The sequence below is a fragment of the Phocoena sinus genome, chromosome 12 (assembly GCF_008692025.1).
Source record: "Phocoena sinus isolate mPhoSin1 chromosome 12, mPhoSin1.pri, whole genome shotgun sequence".
Classification (NCBI taxonomy): Eukaryota; Metazoa; Chordata; class Mammalia; order Artiodactyla; family Phocoenidae; genus Phocoena; species Phocoena sinus.
Genome location: NC_045774.1, coordinates 72,659,504 through 72,681,004, shown reverse-complemented (window position 1 = coordinate 72,681,004; position 21,501 = coordinate 72,659,504). Strand labels below are relative to the sequence as shown.

General features: G+C 39.7%; 1 protein-coding gene across 1 annotated transcript in view; it reads right to left on the bottom strand.

Moving 5' to 3' along the window:
* Positions 1 to 12,780, bottom strand: part of ME1 (malic enzyme 1) — a 191,418-nt gene extending 178,638 nt beyond the window's left edge. Inside the window, exon 1 of the mRNA XM_032651130.1 lies at positions 12,563 to 12,780. Within this exon, the coding sequence (XP_032507021.1) occupies positions 12,563 to 12,640 (78 nt within the window). The 5' untranslated portion in view covers positions 12,641 to 12,780. The remainder of the gene's footprint in view (positions 1 to 12,562) is intronic.
* Positions 12,781 to 21,501: the final 8,721 nt, after the last annotated feature.

Genomic DNA, 21,501 nt, shown 5'->3' with positions numbered 1-21,501 from the left:
TGGAGAGATATACCATGTTCTTGGATTGGAAGAATCAATATTGTGAAAGTGACTCTACTACCCAAAGCAATCTACAGATTCAATGCAATCCCTATCAAATTACCAATGGCATTTTTTACAGAACTAGAACAAAAAATCTTAAAATTTGTATGGAGGCACAAAAGACCCCGAATAGCCAATGCAGTCTTGAGGAGAAAAAACAGAGCTGGAGGAATGAGACTCCCTGACTTCAGACTACACTACAAGGCTATAGTAATCAAGACAATATGGTACTGGCACAAAAACAGAAATATAGATCAATGGAACAGGATAGAAAGCCCAGAGATAAACCCATGCACCTATGGTCAACTAATCTATGACAAAGGAGGGAAGGACATACAATGGAGAAAACACAGTCTCTTCAATAAGTGGTGCTGGGAAAACTGGACAGCTACATGTAAAAGAATGAAATTAGAATACTCCCTAACACCACACACAAAAATAAACTCAAAATGGATTCGAGACCTAAATGTAAGACCAGACACTATAAATCTCTTAGAGGAAAACATAGGAAGAACACTCTGACATAAATCACAGCAATACCTTTTTTGATCCACCTCCTAGAGTAATGGAAATAAAAACAAAAATAAACAAATGGGACCTAATGAAACAAAAGTTTTTTTCACAGCAAAGGAAACTACAAACAAGACAAAAAGACAACCCTCAGAATGGGAGAAAATATTTGCAAATGAATCAATGGACAAACGATTAATCTCAAAATATATAAGCAGCTCAGGCAGCTCAATAATAAAAAAACAAACAACCCAATCCAAAAATGGGCACAAGACCTAAATAGACATTTTTCCAAAGAAGACGTACAGATGGCCAAGAAGCACATGAAAAGCTGCTCAACATCACTAACTATTACAGAAATGCAAATCAAAACTATAATGAGGTTATCACCTCACACCAGTCAGAATGGGCATCATCAGAAAATCTACAAACAATAAATGCTGGCAAGGGTGTGGAGAAAAGGGAACCCTCTTGCACTGTTGGTGGGAATGTAAATTGTTACAACCACTGTGGAGAACAGTATGGAGGTTCCTTAAAAAAACAAAAATTGAATTACCGTATGATCCAGCAATCCCACCACCAGGCATATACCCAGAGAAAACCATAATTCAAAAGGACACATGCACCCCAATGTTCACTGCAGCACTACTTACAATAGCCAGGTCATGGAAGCAACCTAAATTCCCATCGACATACGAATGGATAAAGAAGATATGGTACATATATACAATGGAATATTACTCAGCCATAAAAAGGAATGAAATTGGGTCATTTGTAGAGACCTGGATGGATCTAGAGACTGTCATACAGAGTGAAGTAAGTCAGAAAGAGAAAAACAAATATTGTATATGAACACATATATGTGGAATCTAGAAAAATGGTACAGATGAACCAGTTTGCAGGGCAGAAATTGAGGCACAGATGTAGAGAACAAACGTATGCACATCAAGGGGGTAAAGTGGTGAGGTGGTGGTAGTGGTGGTGTGATGAATTGGGAGACTGGGATGGACATGTATACACTGATGTGTATAAAATGGATGACTAATAAGAACCTGCTGTATAAAAAAAATTCAAAAGAAAATAGAAAATATCCTTCAGAAATGAAAATGAAATAAAGCCATTCTCAGAGGAAGGAAAAAGAGGACAACTGGTCTCCAGCAAAATGCTCTAAAAGAAATGCTAAAGGAAATCCTTTAAGTGGAAGGGAAATGATACCTAAGGAAAACTTGAAATATCAGGAATAAAAGAAGAGTAACAGGAACATTAAATATCTCAGTAACTATAATAGATTGTCCTTTCCCTCTTAAACTCTTTAAAACATGTATCACAATTAAAATCAAAAGTTATAAACATTACATTATCACATCAAAAAATTTTTTCATACAAATCAAAGCAAAAAAACAAAGAATCTGATTAAAAAAGAAAAAATAACAGGCAGAAGATCTGAATGGACATTTTTCCAAAGAAGACATACAGATGGACAACAGGCACACAGGAGAGTGCTCAACATCGCTAATCATCAGGAAAATGCAAATCAAAACCACAATGAGATATCACCTCACACCTGTTAGAATGGCTATTATCAAAAAGACAAGAAATAACAAGTGTCGGCAGGGATGTGGAAAAAAGTGAATCCTTGTGCACTGTTAGTACAAGTGAAATTGGTGCAGCCACTATGGAAAACAGTATGGAGGTTCTTCTCCAATTTAAAAATACAGCTACCATATGCAGAAACTCCACTTCTTGGTATTTATCTCAAGAACACAAAACACTAACTCAAAAGGATATATGCACCGCATGTTCACTGCGGCATTATTTACGATAGCCAAGATAGAGAAACAACCTAAGTGTCCATCAATGGATGAATGGATAAAGAAAGCGTGGTGTAAATATTTACAATGGAATATTATTCAGCCATAAAAAGAAAGAAATCTTGCCATTTGCAGTAAGCTGGATGGACCTTGAGGGCATTATGCTAAAGTGAAGTAAGGCAGACAGAGAAGACAAATACTGTATGATCTCACTTATATGTGAAATCAAAAAACAAAACACAACAAAATAAAGAGAGACGAGCTCACAGATCCAGAGAACAGATTGGTGGTTGCCAGAGGTAGGGAATAAGGAATGGGCAAAATGAGTGAAGGGGGTCAAAAGGTACAAACTTCCAGCTATAAAATAAGTAAGTCCTGGGGATGTAATGTACAGCATGGTGACTGTGGTTAATAACACTGTATTGCATATTGGGATGCTAAGAGAGTAGATCTTAAAAGTTCTCATCACAAGAAAAAAATTTTTGCAACTACGTACAATGATGGATGTTAACTAGACCTATTGTGATCATTTCACAATATATACAAATACTGAATCATTGTGTTTTACACCTGAAACTGTATCAATTGTCAATTATATCTCAATTTTTAAAATACTATGTAATACACATATGAAGATGTAAGTGGATGTAAAACACATAACACCTACAACATAAACAGAGGAACATAGTGAGACCGATATGATGGTAGGATTTCTACACTCCAATTAAGTGGCAAAATGTTCATTTTAAGTAGATTGTGAAAAGTTATGTATATCATAATTTCCATAGCAACTAATAAAAAAGACTATACAAAGAGATATTGTCAAAAACTCAATAGAGGACTTCGCTGGTGGCACAGTGGTTAAGAATCTGCCTGCCAATGCAGGGGACACGGGTTGGAGACCTGGTCCAGGAAGATCCCACATGCTGCAGAGCAACTAAGCCCGTATGCCACAACTACTGAGCCTGTGCTCTAGAGCCCGTGAGCCACAACTACTGAGCCCACGTGCCACAACTACTGAAGCCCACACGCCTAGAGCCCATGCTCCACAAGAGAATCCCCTGCTCACCGCAACTAGAGAAAGCCCACACGCAGCAACGAAGACTCAACACAGCCTAAAATATATACATAAATAAATTTACTTAAAAAACTCAATAGAGAAATTACAAGGGAATGATAAAAATATTCAAATAATACACAAGAAGACAGGAAAGGAGAAACAGAAGAATAAAAAACAGAGAGAACAGACACCTAATAATAAAATTCTGGACAGAAATCCAAACATGAATAATTACATGAAGTGTGAATGGTCTAAACACAGAAACTACAAGACAGATATGGTCAGAAACTGGCAATGGCTACAAGCAAAACTGACTAATTAGATAGACCATTACTGCTGTGAAGATCCATGAAATGTCAACCTTAACCTCTGACTCTACAAGTACAATTTCCAGCTCTTCCTTTTGTCATTAGGTCTTTCTATTCAGTAATATCTCTGTTATTTACTAAACTTTCTTATTTTCCCAATTTCTCAACTGAATATTCTCATGATTTGGAAAAACATAAATTTCCCAAGAAATGTGAGAAAGAAATTACTGTACGGAAACAGTTTTTCCCCCCTATGATGTGTCCTGCACTGAGAGAGATTAGTTGAAGTCTTCTAGCGTTAGTATCTTTTTTATTTCTCTTTGCATTTCCTATACTGTCTTTTTTATGAAGGTACCTGCTGTGTTATCTGGTGCACAGACATTCATTACATGTATAACTTCATTCAGAATTGTACCTTTCAGCATTATGTATTTTGTCTCATTTAATGCTTTTTCTTTTTTTAAAATAAATTTATTTATTTACTTATGTATTCCTGGCTGCGTTGGGTCTTCATTGCTGTATGCGGACTTTCTCTAACTGAGGTGAGCAGGGGCTACTCTTCCTTGTGGTGCGCGGGCTTCACATTGTGGTGGCTTCTCTCGTGGAGCACAGGCTCTAGGCACACGGGCTTCCGTAGTTGTGGCACACAGACTCAGTAGTTGTGGCTCGCGGGCTCTTGAATGCAGGCTCAGTAGTTGTGGTGCACGGGCTTAGTTGCTCCGTGGCATGTGGGATCTTCCCAGACCAGGGCTCGAAGCCGGTACCCCTGCACTGGCAGGCGGATTCTTAATCGCTGCGCAACCAAGGAAGTCCTGATCGTTTAATGCTTTTTGACATGATGTCTACATTGTCTGATGTCAGGATAACCCTGATTTCTTGCTGTTCGTACTTTCTCATATCTTTATTTTTAGCCTTTCTGTAACATTTTGTTCTCAATGTATTTCTCATATTCAGCATAGCTTGCCTGTACTTTGTGAAACAATCTGAAAATAATTTTATTAGAGTTAATCTTCACTCATATTTATTCATGACTAATTTGATTGCTCTCAATTCTGTCATATTATTATGATATAGTTAACATATGTAAAAATTAAATATAAGCAAGATTTTGACTAAGTAAAAAGTTTAAAGGCCCATAAAAATGCTCACTAACCAAGTTTCAATTTCTTATTGGCTCTGGGTACATAAGTAAGGACGCTGTTTGGCTTACTAACCAGACCTGCCAATATTAGTTACAACAATAACATTCTCATAGTTTCAAGACTATTGGTTTAAGACATACCTCAGTTTGGACAGGTAGATGGAAAAACAAAAGGAGGATGGGCCAGTACTGCCAAGACAAACTCAAACTTCATATACAACACTAAGACACAGAACAGTAAGTCACTCTGCAATAATCCTCCCAGGCACATAAATGCACTACTTAAGCAACAGAGCAGATTTTTTTTTAACTCGAATTTTAAAATGGATTAAATGGATTGTGATTCATTAATGAATCACAACCAACATTTTTAAAAAATTGAAATGGGATAGTACTAGAGTGTGCTATACACAGCAAGTATTATATTATAAAATTGTTTCAATTACATAAATGTGTTAGTTTGCTAAAGGTGCCATAACAAAGTACCACACTGGGTGGCTAAAACAACAAAATTCATTTTCTCACAGTCAAGATGTCTGTGGGCAGGGCTGCTTACACTCCAAGGTTTCTCTCATTGACTTGTAGATGCCTATCTTCTCCCACTGTCTTCACACTGACTTTCCTGTGTTTGTGTCCTGATCTCCTCTTCTTATAAGGACATCAGTCATATTGGATTAGGGCCCACCCTAAAGACCTGATTTTAATTTAATTACCTCTTGAAAGGCCTTATCTCCAAATATGGTTAAATACAGAGAGACTGGGGTTAGAACTTCAACATATGATTTTGGGGAGGACACAATTCAGCCCATAACAATGTGTTTACACATATATTATGTATGTATATATACAATGTCTCACAATCAAAAAAATTTTTAAATATCTTAGAGGACTCTGAATAGATGTTTTAAATGTATTTTAATATATTGCAAGCTTAAGGGGTTCAGCCTTAATTTTTTTTTTTTTTTTTTTTGCAGTACGCAGGCTTCTCACTGTTGTGGCCTCTCTCGTTGCGGAGCACAGGCTCCGGACGCACAGGCTCAGCGGCCATGGCTCACAGGCACAGCAGCTCCGCGGCATGTGGGATCCTCCCGGACCGGGGCACGAACCCATGTCCCCTGCATCGGCAGGCAGACTCTCAACCACTGCGCCACCAGGGAAGCCCAGCCTTAATATTTTAATGGAGACTTAGGCCTCCTTCAGTCTCCAGATCGTCAGGTCTTAGTGAGACAGTTTAGAATTTAACTACTCATAATGTATTCCTGATGTAATTCATAGAACCATGTTCCTGTGAACATGAAAGTACTTTTGCTGATGTTCTTACTCAACCAATACTTATTTTAAAAAAAAAATTAGTGTTTTAGGTCTAGGGTTTGTTTATTAGCATAGAAACTCTAATAGTTACATTTCCATGTTTTAGAGAACATCATCAATTACTATATTGACTTCCCAAACTACCAGATTAAACTACAGAAATTTAAAGGCATAGTGTCTCTCCCCTGTCTTTAATCCCAAAGACCTCAAGTATCTGAAACCAGTTTAGTTGATGGCTAACTTAGATATATCTTCAGGGCCTGAGGAAAAATACTGATGTTTTAAATTCTCTAAATTCATTTAAGGCAACATTAATCCTTTGTTTTATAGTGTACTATATTACATACACGAAGCTACAGACAGGTAAAATTAATATATAAGCCATAAAATATTTTAAATAGCACTTTAAGAATACAAACAACCAAACTTTATATTTAGGCCCCATGCCTAAGAAAATTTCTTAATAATTTAGCTTAGAAACATTCCCAGCTTAGTCCTACTGAATTGTAACATGTCTGCTGATCAATTCTGGGTCCATACACTATCAACAAGTTTGTTGAGTTGGCTCAGTAACATAAAATAAATAATGACGTAATGAATAGACCAAATCAGGCCACTTGGAGTCTGTAACAGTATTTGGTCATGTCAGTTTTGAAAGCCATTGGAAAACGGTCCATATACCTGTTTTGTCAGAGTAACTGATTACTTCCAAAGTCAAATAGATTAAAGGCTGGTTTCACACCACTGGAACTTTTAAATTCCGTATCTTTGCATTTCACTGCTCTCACCTCAGCAATTTTAACTCCCCAGGGCATACCTCTACCTTTCTTTCGCACTTCCAAGCCTTCACACACTTTGAGCAGAGTACTGAGAAGCAAAAAGCTTTCCTTGTTCTTTTTCTTCACAAAGACATTTTTTAACCTACACCTGGCATTCTGTGAAAATCTATGAAAGACTGCAAAGGACGTGTGATCTCAGTCAGGCTCACTTATATGAATCTGAGAGTAAAATGTCCATCTGTCTCTCCCAGAGAGAAAGTATAGTTTTATTTTTTACTATGACACTCATAAATTTAATAGGTCACACAATCATGTTTGATTTGTTAAATCAAAAATTCAAGAGAGAAGGGGGTAAAAAGTACATAAAAAATAAGTACTTCATAACCGTTCCAGCTATGAGTTCAGATTCTCTATATAAAAATATTATCAGGGCTTCCCTGGTGGCGCAGTGGTTGAGAGTCCGCCTGCCGATGCAGGGGACACGGGTTCGTGCCCCGGTCTGGGAGGATCCCACATGCCGCGGAGCGGCTGGGCCCGTGAGCCATGGCCGCGGAGCCTGCGCGTCCGGAGCCTGTCCTCCGCAACGGGAGAGGCCACAACAGTGAGAGGCCCGCGTAACGCATAAAAAAAAAAAAAAAAAAAAAATATTATCATATCAATAATTAGTTGTAGTAATAAAAAACCTGTTTTATAATATATGTCAGAAAAAACTAATATGCACTCTTTAATATCTGAGGGAAGAGGTAAAACAAATCATATTTCAAATGGAAATGTAAGTATATTCAAAGCAGGAATCTTATTCATTGCTATATCCCCTGCACCCAGAATGTTACCTAGCATATAGTGGATTCTGAATATTTGTTAAAATTTGAAAGAGATAAATAAATGAAATCATCATTCTATTTTATAAAAAAAATAACTGAAGCCAGTTAAGAAAATCTCACTCAAAATCTGCTAATGAAAAGAATTGTGACTTGGACTCATTTCTTCTAGACACAAAGTCTTAAGAGGGTTCATTCCATTATTTCGCATTTTCCACACTTGCCCGAAAGTCTGAAGGACATCAGAACACAAAATGAAAAATCTCAAACCTATTCCTCTCTTCAACATGTTCTGTACTCCACACCACCAGTTCTCAAATCAAATTCATCTTTCTACCCATTAGAGCACCGCATTGTTTGGTTTTGTACTATCCTGCATTACCAAGGCAATAGACAAATATGGAGGTGTATGGCTGAACACTTCATTACAATGGGTTCACATCAGTGGGATTCCACGTTAAATAATATATCAGTTTATCATATTGCTGAGGCCACTCCAGAGAACTGTACTAGGTGAAAACTTTTTGAATGATTCATTCTGGTATAGTTTACACTGAAGAAAAAGAGGGGGTTTAAAGTAACTTTCCTTCATAGTCATCAGCCTTGTTTCTCTCTTTTTTTCCCTACAACACATTCAGCTCATTAGGTCTTGACATATCAAGACAAACATCTACAAAAGCACTTGCCCAGAAGCTCATTTCTCACATTTAAAAGTTAATAAGCTGGGCTTCCCTGGTGGCGCAGTGGTTAAGAGTCCGCCTGCCGATGCAGGGGACACGGGTTCGTGCCCCGATCCAGGAAGATCCCACATGCCGCAGAGCGGCTGGGCCCGCGCGTCCGGAGCTTGTGCTCCGCGGCGGGAGGGGCCACAGCGGTGAGAGGCCCGCGTACCACACACACACACACACACACACACAAAAGAACAAGTAATTTGGGCTGTGAACAGAAAGATACTGAATCTCAAAAGTGTGACGTAGAAATGCTTCTCCAAATGCTATGATGAAATCCTACCTGCAATGATGTATACTTGAGTATACAAACAGTAAGAACCAGACATGAATTATTACAAATGAAGAAAGATTCTATTTCTCTAACGTTTTTAAAATTCTTTATTTTATTATTATTATTTTTATTTTTGGCTGTGCCACACAGCTTGGGGGATCTTAGTTCCCCAACAAGGGACGAGGAACTGAACCCAGGCTCTCGGCACTGAAAGCACAGTCCTAACCACTGGACCGCCAGGGAATTCCCTTAAATTATTTTTTAATTCAGATCACATCTACTGTTTACCTCAATCTGTACCAAGATTAAGCACCTCCCAAAGCTTATCCAGCAAATAATTAAAATTTCATGGTCAGGCTTAAACCAAATTCCACCTTTTCTGACTATATGCCATTATACAATACAATGGTATATGGAGTCAACTGAGTTTTAGACTTCAATGTGAATTTACTTACAAGAAATTACATTAAAGAGGAGAAATGTCTTAGAATAACGCTCAAACTACCACTTTAAAAGCTACCTGCTTTAAAAGCTGAGTTCTGTTTGGAAGACCAAAAAAAAGAATGTTTTAACATGGCTCATTTCCCCATTAAATAAACATTTATTTAATGTTAAATGAGCAAAATTATGTACTAAGGATTATGATTACTATGGCAATCTAAATCAAATAAGAAAAAAATACAATGCAGTAAATACCAAATGACATGTTACAACTGAATACATAAAAAACAGAGGTGTTAAGTAATGTTAATAGGACTAAAATAATTAGGAAAGTCTTCCCCAAACAGATCACTATTAAATCAACTAATGACATTTTCATTGTAGGAATTCCGCACAGACAAAAAGGCAAGTACTAAGTAAGACATTCAGCAAATATATTTTAAGTGGAAGGCTAAATTGGGGACCTAATGAGATAAATGTGGAGAAGACAGTAGACCTAACTGACAGATTGATTTTACATTCAATGTAATAGGAAATAATATCATACTAAAAATACTTGGATAACAGAAGAGCAACATGAATAAAATGCTAATTGATGAAGGTATTTCTTTCATACCTACACGTAGGACAGACTATAATACTGAAAATAAAACCAGGAAAACTGTGCCAGTTACCCAAAGGTAAGGTGATGAAGGGTCTGTGTGACAGTGGCTGATGAAGGCTTAGTGTAGCCAGGTGACAGGCTGGGGGGTTATGGGGGAAAGATCTACTAGTTTCTTTGCAGCCAAGGTTACCACAAAAATCAAGAAAAATTTCTGGGCTACTGGAAAACTTAAAGGCCCAGAGGTCTTCAGAGCAGCGCCCATCAAGAAGATCCCACAACTATAGTTTCAGTGGTACATATGAGGATGTTCTGTGACTTCCATGAGGTACCACAGAACTGTCTTAGAGCTGAACAAGAAGAGTAAAGCTTATTCCATTAATCACTCCAAAGCTGGCCACCTGGATTTTAAATCCAATTTGATACTATGCAGATAATAAAGTTCAGTTACAAAGTCAAAACACGTGTTCTTAACACATTAAATACCACACCTTAATGCCTTTGGTGGAAGATCTCTGTGATATTATTATTCTTAAGTGGAAATTAACCCTTACTCGCGAACAGGAGTTAAAAGGATTTCAAGAGCATAAATTCTTTTCTTTTTTTAACATCTTTACTGGAGTATAATTGCTTTACCGTGCTGTGTTAGTTTCTGCTGTATAACAAAGTGAATCAGCTATATGCCTAAGTATACTCCTTATCCCACCCCTGTAGGTGGTCGCAAAGCACCCTGCTGATCTCCCTGTGCCATGCAGCTGCTTCCTACTAGCTATTTTACATTTGGTAGTGTATATATGTCAATGCCACTCTCTCACTTCGTCCCAGCTTACCCTTCCCCCTCCCCATGTCCTCAAGTCCATTCTCTGTGTCTGTCTTTATTCCTGTCCTTGCCCCTAGATTCTGCAGAACCTTTTTTTTTTTTTAAGATTCCATATGTGTGTGTGTGTGTGTGTGTGTGTGTGTGTGTTAGCCTACGGTATTTGTTTTTCTCTTTCTGACTTGCTTCACTCCATATGACAGATTCTAGGTCCATCCACCTCACTACAAATAACTCAATTTCGTTTCTTTTTATGGCTGAGTAATATTCCATTGTATATATGTGCCACATCTTCTTTATCCATTCATCCGATGATGGACACTTAGGTTGCTTCCATGTCCTGGTTATTGTAAATTGTGCTGCAGTGAACACTGTGGTACAGGACTCTTATTAAATTCTTGATGTAAACAGTAAAGGCATAATGACTCTTGCTCAGGGATTGCCTATTCCATCAACCCCTTGAAACAGACACCCTGGCCCCTGACTGGAGGAAATTCAAACAGGTTATACCACTCACGTGGTTCTTTTTAAGGGGCAACCCATTATTTGGTCATAAATTACAGCAGGCAGGTACACCTGAAAGTCATATATTGTTTTGTCACATCCAATTTTCCCTTTTTTTCCTACTGCAAATAGGCCCCAACCTGCAGAATAATAAAAAGGAAGTATAAAATCAAACTAGCAATTAAAATCACTGAGGAAAATATAGGTAGGAAATATTTAAAATTTCATAATGCTTTATGACCAGAAATACTGAATAATCATAGATAAGTAAAAGTTGCCTGTCATCACAAAAATCAAAAAGAACTCACAGGAGCTACAGTTTGTTAAATCAAAGAAGTCACAAGTCTTTAAGCCATTAATAATGATTAACAAATCACCGGCACCATGTTGGGGGAGGGGGACGCGGAGGTCCAGTTCTTGATGAAAAGAAGCCTCTGGTAGAGAGCCCCAAATGACCCAACAGGCCTCTGTGCTGATTGATGGCATTTTCCATGTACTAAAGGAAATGTCAAAAAGCACACCCTTAAACAAAAGAACAATTCAGAGACAAATCCTGGCGATAAAATAAATGTGACTGCTAAGTATCTCGGCAGCAAACTGATACACTCCGAGGTGTTTTCCATTTGAGAGAAATCTTAGGTGTTTACATCACCAGTGAAGAAAAATGAAATGTTAAGAGGATCTGAAAAAGGGTCTCTTGCACTGTATTCCCCTTTTCATAAAAAAAGAGGAGAAGTCTTAAAAAAATAATAATTTTTCCAGGCCAAGTTCAAAGACATAGGAACGGCTTTACCCACAGTCCCACGTCTGGGGCAGGGATTCTGCGCCGGGCCACGCCAGGGCCCCCGAGGCAGAAGCCACCCACCACGAATTCCCAGCCTCTCGACCGCGTCCCTCCAGAAACCGAGAGGCCTTGACTTTCCGGTTGCTCACGTGACCCCACTCAGAACGCGTTTCTAGCCGAGCTGGGGCCGTAGGGCCACCTCGCTGCACGGCAGCCTCCAGTGATGGGCACCCTGAGTGCGCCCCGTACGTGCGTGGCACATCGAGGCCGAGCTGGCAGCCCACCTGCTACCTTCACAGGCACACTCCAGTCACGCACTTCGCTGCCACTACTTTCTTTGCCTCGGCTCCCGCTTTCGGAGAAGCCAAGCGGTATTTAAACAAGTTACGTCCCCTCCGTTCCCCGAACAAGATGCCCAGGCGCGGAGCCACAACACCCCTTCCCATCACGCTCCCGGGGACCGACCCCCACGAGCGGCCCCTCCGTTCGCCCCGCGCCCAGGCTCTCGGGGGGCGCTCCGGCGGGGCGGCATCCCGGGGGCGCGGGCGGAAGGGCTAAGCGGCGTCCGCTGCGCCGCCGGGGGGCCTGCCCGTGACCTTGACCGAGACCGAGGGGGGCCGGCGGGCTTACCTTGTTGAGATGGGGGCTCCGGGTCACGGCGTAGCCGCGCTGGGGGGTGTGTCGGCGGCCGGGGGCTTGGGGCTGCATGGCGGGCGGCGCGCGGGGTCGGCGGGGTCGGGTCTGGCCGGGTCGGGCGGCTGATGCTGCCGGGACGCCCGAGCTGACTGTGGCGGCGGCGGCGGCGGCGGCGCTGGGGCAGGGCCGGCGGCCGAGGGCGGGCGTGGGTGGGAGAGAGGGGGTGGACGCGGCGGGAGGGGCCGGCGAGGAGCCCGTGTCCCCAGCCCGGCAGCCTGCGAGAAGCGCTGAGTCATGGCTGGGGGAGAGGCGAGCGGCGAGCAAGGAGGAGGGGGAGGAAGGGCGAGGCCCGGGCGGTGCCGCTCCCTTCCACGCCCAGGTCCCCGCTCGCCATCGGTTTAGAGGAGCAACCGTCCCAGCCCATCGCTGCGTGGGACGTGGCTCGGTGTCGCGCACGCAGTGCCCTCCTTGTTCCAGAGAACCAAATGGGGAGCAAGGTCAGGTTCCCCCCGCCCGGCCCGTGGGCACCATCACCCCTGGCCGAGGCGGCCCCGCAGCCGCACCCAGCGGGGAGGTTGAGATGGGGTGGGAAACGGAGAGCCTCGGGCGGAGAGGACCGCTGCCCAGACACAGAGGGGGGGCCCGGGGGCTGTTTGCAAAAGGCCTTAACTGACTGATGCGAACGACACCTCATCTCTCCCCTCCTATCAGGCGCTTCCAAACGCGCTGCGCACAGTTCCAGATGGCAGCCAGGGCCGGGGTTCGGAGGAAACCAACCTTGACCCAGAAAGAACAGGCCCGGGTAGAACTGGGAGAAAGGCAAGAGAGGAAAGTGCGGGCCGCGACGCCGCAGGAGTCTCTGTAGGTCATCCCTGGGAATTTTATTTTAATGCCATTTAATATAAAAGACAAGGTGCAAATGTTAGAGCCCACTGGACAGTCACATTTATCTTGTATATATTGTTCCCAAGAGTTCTAGAAGCCGAGATGTTTACGAACCTCTCTCTCTGAATAATGGTGGGTAACTCAATCTTTAAGGGCTTCAGTGTCTTCTTTGGTAAAATGAGAAGGTCGGAATAAATGATCTTCCAGCGCTGGAATTCCATTATTATTGATATTTATACTTGAAGTTTCAAGGAATGTTGGAGCAATCAGATCACAGCCAAAAGGAGCGTCAGACACAGCACACCCTAAAGGCTTCCTGTGCCCCAATTTCCTTTTCAGTTAATAGGATCGCTAGTTTCTGCCCTGTTCCTACCTAATGATTTTACAAAAAGTAGTGTTTGGGATTGAGCGTTTGATTTTATATATCCATAAACTAGACGTTCAACCAAAGTGTTTCATTTCTAATTATGTTACTTTTCCTTATCAGAAAGATTTGTTACGGCCTTATTTTTTGGCCATCCAGAAGCTTCTTAGGGCTAGCCTTTAAATTATCTAGAATCAGCTGCTTTAATAGAGAACATTTTATTTGTATCACAGAGTTATTTCAAGATTCCTTGCATTCCAGTAACACTTTTCCCTGTGAATTCTATAATCCATCAATAATTAACCCAACAACATCTGAGAAGAAGGTATACTTTACAAAACTCACTCTCTTGAATTAACTGAGGTACATTACAATTAGCGTATTTTATTGGCGACAAGACCAGTTTAACAACAGGCCCGGAAACAAAACACAAGATGCTGAAGAAGAAACAAAAATGTTAGTACAAAAGAACCTTATTATAGTACAGCTCTTTATTACATAAATTTAGACACATTACCTGTCTATTCCTAGTTTTGTGATACAATATTTACAGATAGAAAGGCTGATGTAAATATAGGGAGTAGCCCCAAAAGAGTGTGTGAGCTCTTCCCCCAAGCCATCATTACAGAGGGATTACAGAATCCTGCCAGTGCAGGGAAAGTTCACATCTCCCTTCCACGTTTATTTCTCTCGTGAAAAGAGCTTCAATCCTCTTGAATGACAGGATAAGGCCTAGCTGGGGGAGTCATTTTGTATACTCATGTGCAGTTCCAAGAGTACTGGGAAGAACCTATTTTTCCACATAAATGTTAGCTAGAACACCAACTTTTTCCATCCTCTTTAAAGATTTGTAGGTTTAGGTTTTATTACAAAAACCAAAAAACACATTAAAGAAACCAAACACATTAGAAAAACTTCTGCTATAATTTCCCTTATGAGAAACTACAGTCACTCTATACACAATTGACAAGTTAAGAATGCGTGTGATTCACAAACAAAGGAACTAGAATCTGTAGTTTCTGATGCCCAGTGAGAATACTAGGTCAAAATCAGATATTTCTTGCCCAAGTTTAATGTACAATGAACTCTAATCATATTTAAATATGATTGTAGCATTCCTATCTAAGGTCATTGAGATTTCAAGCAGAGAAAATTCAGGAAATACGTAATAATAGCACATGCAACATTTCAAATGTAACTTTCACGAGAAAAAAATCTAATAGAAAAAAGCTGTAGCTGTGTGATGGTTTGTGATATTAAGTAAATGATTTTGTATTTCTTCACACAAAAACACATTATTGCTGTGTAAAATTAGTTCCAATTTTTCTTTTCTTTTTTAGTTAAAAATCTTAACGCGCCTGGTTCTTGGTGTGTTTCTGTATGAAGGAAAGACCTTTGACCTTTGGGGGTTCTAATTTGAGAATCCCAGTGTCCGATATATTAGAGAGGACAAGGCCTACGAGAGTGGCCAACCCTAAAAGTTCAGAATCAGAAGTAGGCAGCTGAATCCTTGGGGTGGCCAGCCCCAGGGTAACTGGCAACCTTGGCGAGAGTTGACTTTTTGCCTGCCTACTGCAGTGAGGATACAAGTTGAATGAGCACTAATGGGGGGGAGGAAACACTTTACCCATTTTAGGTTGTCAGCTGGGACGCTAAGAAGATAACACATTAACCAAAGAAAAACAGTTCATTAACTAACACATGCAGTGCACATCAACCAGGAGAAACCTAAAACTAAGAGTGGCTCAAAGCAGTAGCTTAGAACTGCGATCTATACAGCATCTTCGACAAAGAACAATAAATTGGTAGAGAAGTGACAGGACACAGGAAAGCAGTTTTAGGCTTCCAAGGGCGGCAAACTCTAGGAAGGTAAATACACAGGAAGAAATTAATGGAATAAGATTTGTTTGCAGATTCCTCTGGTCCTCATAATTTGGGGTGACATATCCTGGCTTTACCTGGCTCTAAGGAATCCTTGATGAACCAAGCTATAAGTTATTGGTATCTGAGTATTAGAGTAACAGGTGAAATGAGTACATGGGTCATTTCATTAGAATGTTTCGCAGAGATGCACCCTTATTTTATTCTGTTCTTTAAGCAAAAGTTTATGCAAAAGCCCCATCCTCTAGGAGACCCTACAGAATGTCTAGAGCCCTGTAGAACACATCTTTTTTTTAAAAAATAAAGAAGGAAGCAGTATTTCTCTTTATTAACCCTCTACTATTACCTCTACTATTAGGAATAATGTAATACCATCTCATTCTTAGTATATATTACAATCATTAAATATAGATGAACACATAAAAATACAGATACTGCATGGTGATTTTGTCATTTGGGAATAAATCTATAGACTAAGTCAGAACATGCATAAATCATTTATATCTTAACTGTTCCTTTATACCTGAACAAGTTTTCATTAAGCATGCTAATGGTTTTCAAATGATGTAATAAAAAATATGCTTGCAGTATTTGGCTGAATTACATTTGGGAAAAAGAAGCTAGCTGTTTCACCTATTTCAATACTAGTATAGTCTGGATCATATTATACATGTATAGAAACTTAAAAGATCATAAATTTCCCATGAGGAGACATTATTTAGTCTGTGTCATGGTATGTATTTGTAAAACATTTTAACACTGCAAACATTAGAAGTTTCAAGATAGGGCACTGGAAAAAGTTTATACTCTACTACAATGATGCTGGGTACTTTTCCACAAGGAAAATGTCAATCAACTGGAGGTGGGAGTTTACCAATGAATTGCTTGATATCCATCATTTCCTGGTGACATGAACTGGGTTTTGAAGGTTACATTGACTGGATTTACCAATGTTTTTTTCTTTTCTACAGCAAGAAAACCGACCATTAGGCCAACTTAAGGGGAGTAATCTCCATGGTACTGGAGAATAGAAATATCTCTATTAGCACCACTGATAGAACCCCGTGGAATCCAAGCCCCCAGTGGAAGTCAGCAACTGTGCTGCCTGCCAGTTACTGCTGAGTGGTAATAGCGGTGTACAAAGATAAAGTTCCTCCCTAAAAAACTACCCAAAATAGGGTTCCCCTGGTGGCGCAGTGGTTGAGAGTCCGCCTGCCGATGCAGGGGACACGGGTTCGTGCCCCGGTCCGGGAAGATCCCGCATGCCGTGGAGCGGCTGGGCCCGTGAGCCATGGCCGCTGAGCCTGCGCGTCCGGAGCCTGTGCTCCGCAACGGGAAAAGGCCACCGCAGTGAGAGGCCCGTGTACCGCAAAAAAAAAAAAAACTACCCAAAATAATAATGTTAAAAGGAATACTCTTCTTCACCTCTGCTCTATCAAAGCTTTTACATTTTCTGCTAATTCCAGGTTTATCCTCCTGTGAATCTAATGAAAGCCCAATAATATAGCCATTTAATGTAACAGGCATAACTGACGCATGTAGGTAGATATATTTGAAATGTGAACTTCTGATACCTGTAAAGCCTTCTTGCCCATCCAAGCCCTGTATCTCTCCATCCACCAGGAAAATCACCACAGCGGCTGCCTTTCCAGGATGAGCAGGACAGGAAAGCGAGCAGACACATCGGAAGCTGAAAGGAGAACGTGGTCCAGCCAGCTGCAGCCCCTCTGAAGAGCACAGTTTAAAAATCATGGATCATGGCCAGTGGTTTTCAATCTTTCTCCCATATTAGAATCCCCTGGAGAGCTTTAAAAACACTTTTGACTGGACCCAAGGTTGTTGATTTCTTTGGTCTGGGTGGTAGCTTTAGTACCTGGATTTTATGCCCAAGGTCCCCAGATGATTCTACTTTGCAGCCAAATTAGAATTCTGTACCCCTGGTCTAGAAGAATGGTTCTTACACTTTTGCTTGCATCAGAGTCAGTTGCGGGGCTCATTAAAGCAGGGACCCACCCCCAGAGTCTCTGATTCAGTAAGTTGGAGGTGGAGCTCCATGATTTGCATTTCTAACAAGTCCCCAGGTGATGCTGTTGGAGATAGTCAAGTGACCACATTTTGAGACCCACTGATCTAGAGTAATGCTATCCAACAGAAGTATAACATGATCCACATATGTAAAGTTTTCCAAGTAGCCAAGTTTTTTAAAAAGTAAAAGAAACAGGTGAAATTCATTTAAATCATATATTTTATTTAACCTAATACTTTATCCAAAATATTTGTATGTCAACACATTATCAATATAAAAATTACTAATGAGATGTTTTACTTTTTTCATTTGTACTAAGTGTTTGAAATCTAATGTGTATTTTATACCCACCATGCATCTCAATTTTGACACCAAATTTTTATCAGAAGTGCTTTTTCTGTACTTAGATTTTATAAAATTTAGTTGAAGTAGTAGATGCATATAACCAAGTTGCCACAAACATACTTAAAAGTTTTTCGTAATGAAATTGAGTTTTATATTTAAATTAAAATCAAATAAATTTCTTTTCCCCATTTGAAAAATTTAAGACTATTTGGTCTACTGAAGGTTGATCATTAACATTACCTACCTGTTTCTACCTGTTTGTGTAGGCAGTTTCCATACTGGTAATGAATTGTGTTCCTAAAGTTCAGATGTAAGTCAATCGTATTACATTTTTTTCATAGAAATAATACAACAAATGCTTCCACAGTAGCCTTTAAAAGCCCACTAACACATAATGGCTGAAATATCATACAAAGAATAAAAGAGTACTTCCCTGAAGTTTTTAAAACATATTTCTGCATAAAATGTCTGACAAGTTCCAAATCGGTACTCCATGAGTAGAATTCTCTTTCAATATGCCCTGAGAAAATAGAAGAGCGATATAAAGATTTATTTCTCAATAGATATGAACTATGTCACTTTCTTTAAAAGGCAGAATCAATTACAGTCACATCTGGTTTGAAATAATAGTTGTTTTATCTCACTGCATAAATAAAGGACATTCATACAACCTGTGCCTTAAAAAAAAATCACAGAAATATTTCCAAATGCAAAATATAGTTCCTATTTTTATACTAAAATTAAAAATAAGGACTAGTTCTAAATTGAAGTCCTCTGCTCAAAATTCTCCATTGGCACACACCTCACTCATGATAGAAGTCAAAGTCATTACATGGCCTACAAGGCCCCAAAGGAACTGCCCCAGTCCCTTGTATCTCTGCGGCTTTGTTACCTTTATTTTCCTCCCCCCTCTCCCGCTATTCTAACTGACTGTGACTGCCTTACCTTTCCCCAAATAGGAGAAGCACATTCCTACCTCATGGCCTTTGCTCTTGCTGTTCTTTCTCTGGAGCACTTGTCCCTCAAATATCTACATGGCTCCCTCAATCCCTTCAAGTCTTTGCCCAAATGTCATTTTTCACCTGGGGCCTTCACCAACCATTCCACGGAATCCAGCAATCGCTATTCTTCCTTCACCCACCTTCCTTACTCTCTATGGTTCTTCCTTACTTAATTTTTCTCCATATAACTTTTATATTTAAATATAGAATGCAATTCACTTATTATTTGTTTGTCATCTCACTACCATGACTACTAACATGTCAACTCCATGGCAGTGGAGGTTTTATATCTTTTGGTCTTTTCTGCGAAACCCAACACTTCCATGTTCCAAAACTCCACATAAACAACTTTTCTAACTTATTTCATGATCTATTTATTTATACACACATTTCTTTCACATATATATTTTTTTATTTGACTGTCTCCTTTAAGCCTTCTGAATAAAGGGAATAGATCCCTTCATCTTTGGCAAAAGATTTATCTGGAAATAATTAACGAGCCATCAGAATTGGAGATAGAAAATTCATTGTTGCAATGGTTGGCACAATAGCCTTTCAAATAATCCTCAGTTTTCAAATCGTTCTTGAAAAATTCACGTTACTCTTTTCCTATAGAATTGCATAAATTTGGCTGAGGCTGTTCTCTAAGGAATACTCATTTGGATTGTACAACTGTATAATGTTTTATCATCCTGTACAATTATATCTACTGTCAATAAAGTATCCATTCATTAATGGCATGTCTTATATTATTTAAAACCTAAAGTTACATCTATTATGAAAAAGATCCAGTTCAATATTTTTGCTATTCAATTTCATTGAATTGAAATTTTACTACTTCCTTACATTTGTTTTTTATCAATTAATCTAGATAAAAACCAACCCCCAACACTGTCATGGATAAATCTGTATCATTGCTTCCAAGTGCTTTTTAATATAGCAACTCTGTCATTCGTTGGTATGATTTTTTAAATTCAATTTATTTAAACCAAAACAAAAAATGAAAACACTTCACCCATTTCTCCCACCTCTCCCACCCACCTCCTCTGGCAACCACCAATCTGTTCTCTGTATCTATGAGCTCGTTTTATTTTTTCTTTTAAGATTCCACGTATAAGTCAGATCATACATTATTTGTCTTTCTCTGTCTTACCTAGTTCACTTAGTACCATGCTCTTAAGGTCCATCCAGTTTGTTGCAAACGGCAAGACTGCCTTCCTTTTTTATGGCTGAATAATTCCATTTTATATATATATAATGTGGTATATATATAGATCACACTTTCTTTATCTATTCATCCATCCATGGACAATTAGGTTGTTTCCATATCTTAGCTATTGTAAATAATGCTGCAGTGAATGTGGGGTGCATGTATTCTTTTGAGATAGTGTTTTGTTTCCTTCAGATAAATAGCAAGACGTGGAATTGCTGGAGCATATGGTAGTTTTATTTTTAATTTTCGGAGGAAGCTCCATGCTGTTTTCCATAGTGACTGCACCAATTTCCCTCCTGCCGACAGTGCACGAGGGTTCTCTTCTCCACACCCTCACCAACGCTTGTTATTTGTTGTCTTTTTGATAACTGCCATTCAAACAGGTATGAGGTGATAGCTCATTATGGTTTTGATTTGCATTTCCCTGATGATTAAGTAGTAGGTTAGAAATATAGAGTCTGGAACCATAATTCCTGGGCTTCTATTCCAGCTTTGCCATCTCCAACTTGTGTGCCCTTGTTAACTTACCTCCCCTTGTTTCCTCAGATGATTTAGCCTGACTAGTGATAAGCACTAGATGAATATTTATCAAATGAAAACCAACAAGATGAATAAATCAGGCACACTACTCTATGAACTTTTTTTTTTTTTTTTTTTCTATGAACTTTTAAAAAGAAAACACTACCCATCACCAGCACTAGAAGAAACTAGAGTGTCCTAAGGACAGGATTTTTAGTTAGAATTTCAGCACTTAGACGTTTTGGCATTAGAAAGCAGAATTAAGTGACTTGACAAGAGTTGAGTATTAATTCTGTAGGCTTATCTAATGTACTAGATTTTTCTTGTATTTTTTACTCTTGTAACAAAGTAAATATTATTTGAAGTCACTTGTTTTTGTTTAAATTTCGTGTTTTTAAATTTGGAGATGAAGGTGCTTCAAAATATAGTTGAATCCCTGGAAGTTCCCCTGATTTGTTAGTCTTTCCAAGATATCACCACAGAACAGCTTCCATAACACATCATTTCTCTATCCCGGTCAATTTTTTATGAGTTGCACACTACAGCTGACCACTCTCATTGGCCATTATATCCGCACTGGTCCAAACCTCTTCCCTAGACTGAGGAGTGGTAGGGCTACTCAGATTCTATGGGAAGCAGGGAAATTATGTTATGAGAAATTTGGAAAAGCTTGTAGGGTATTCCATTTACCTATCGGTA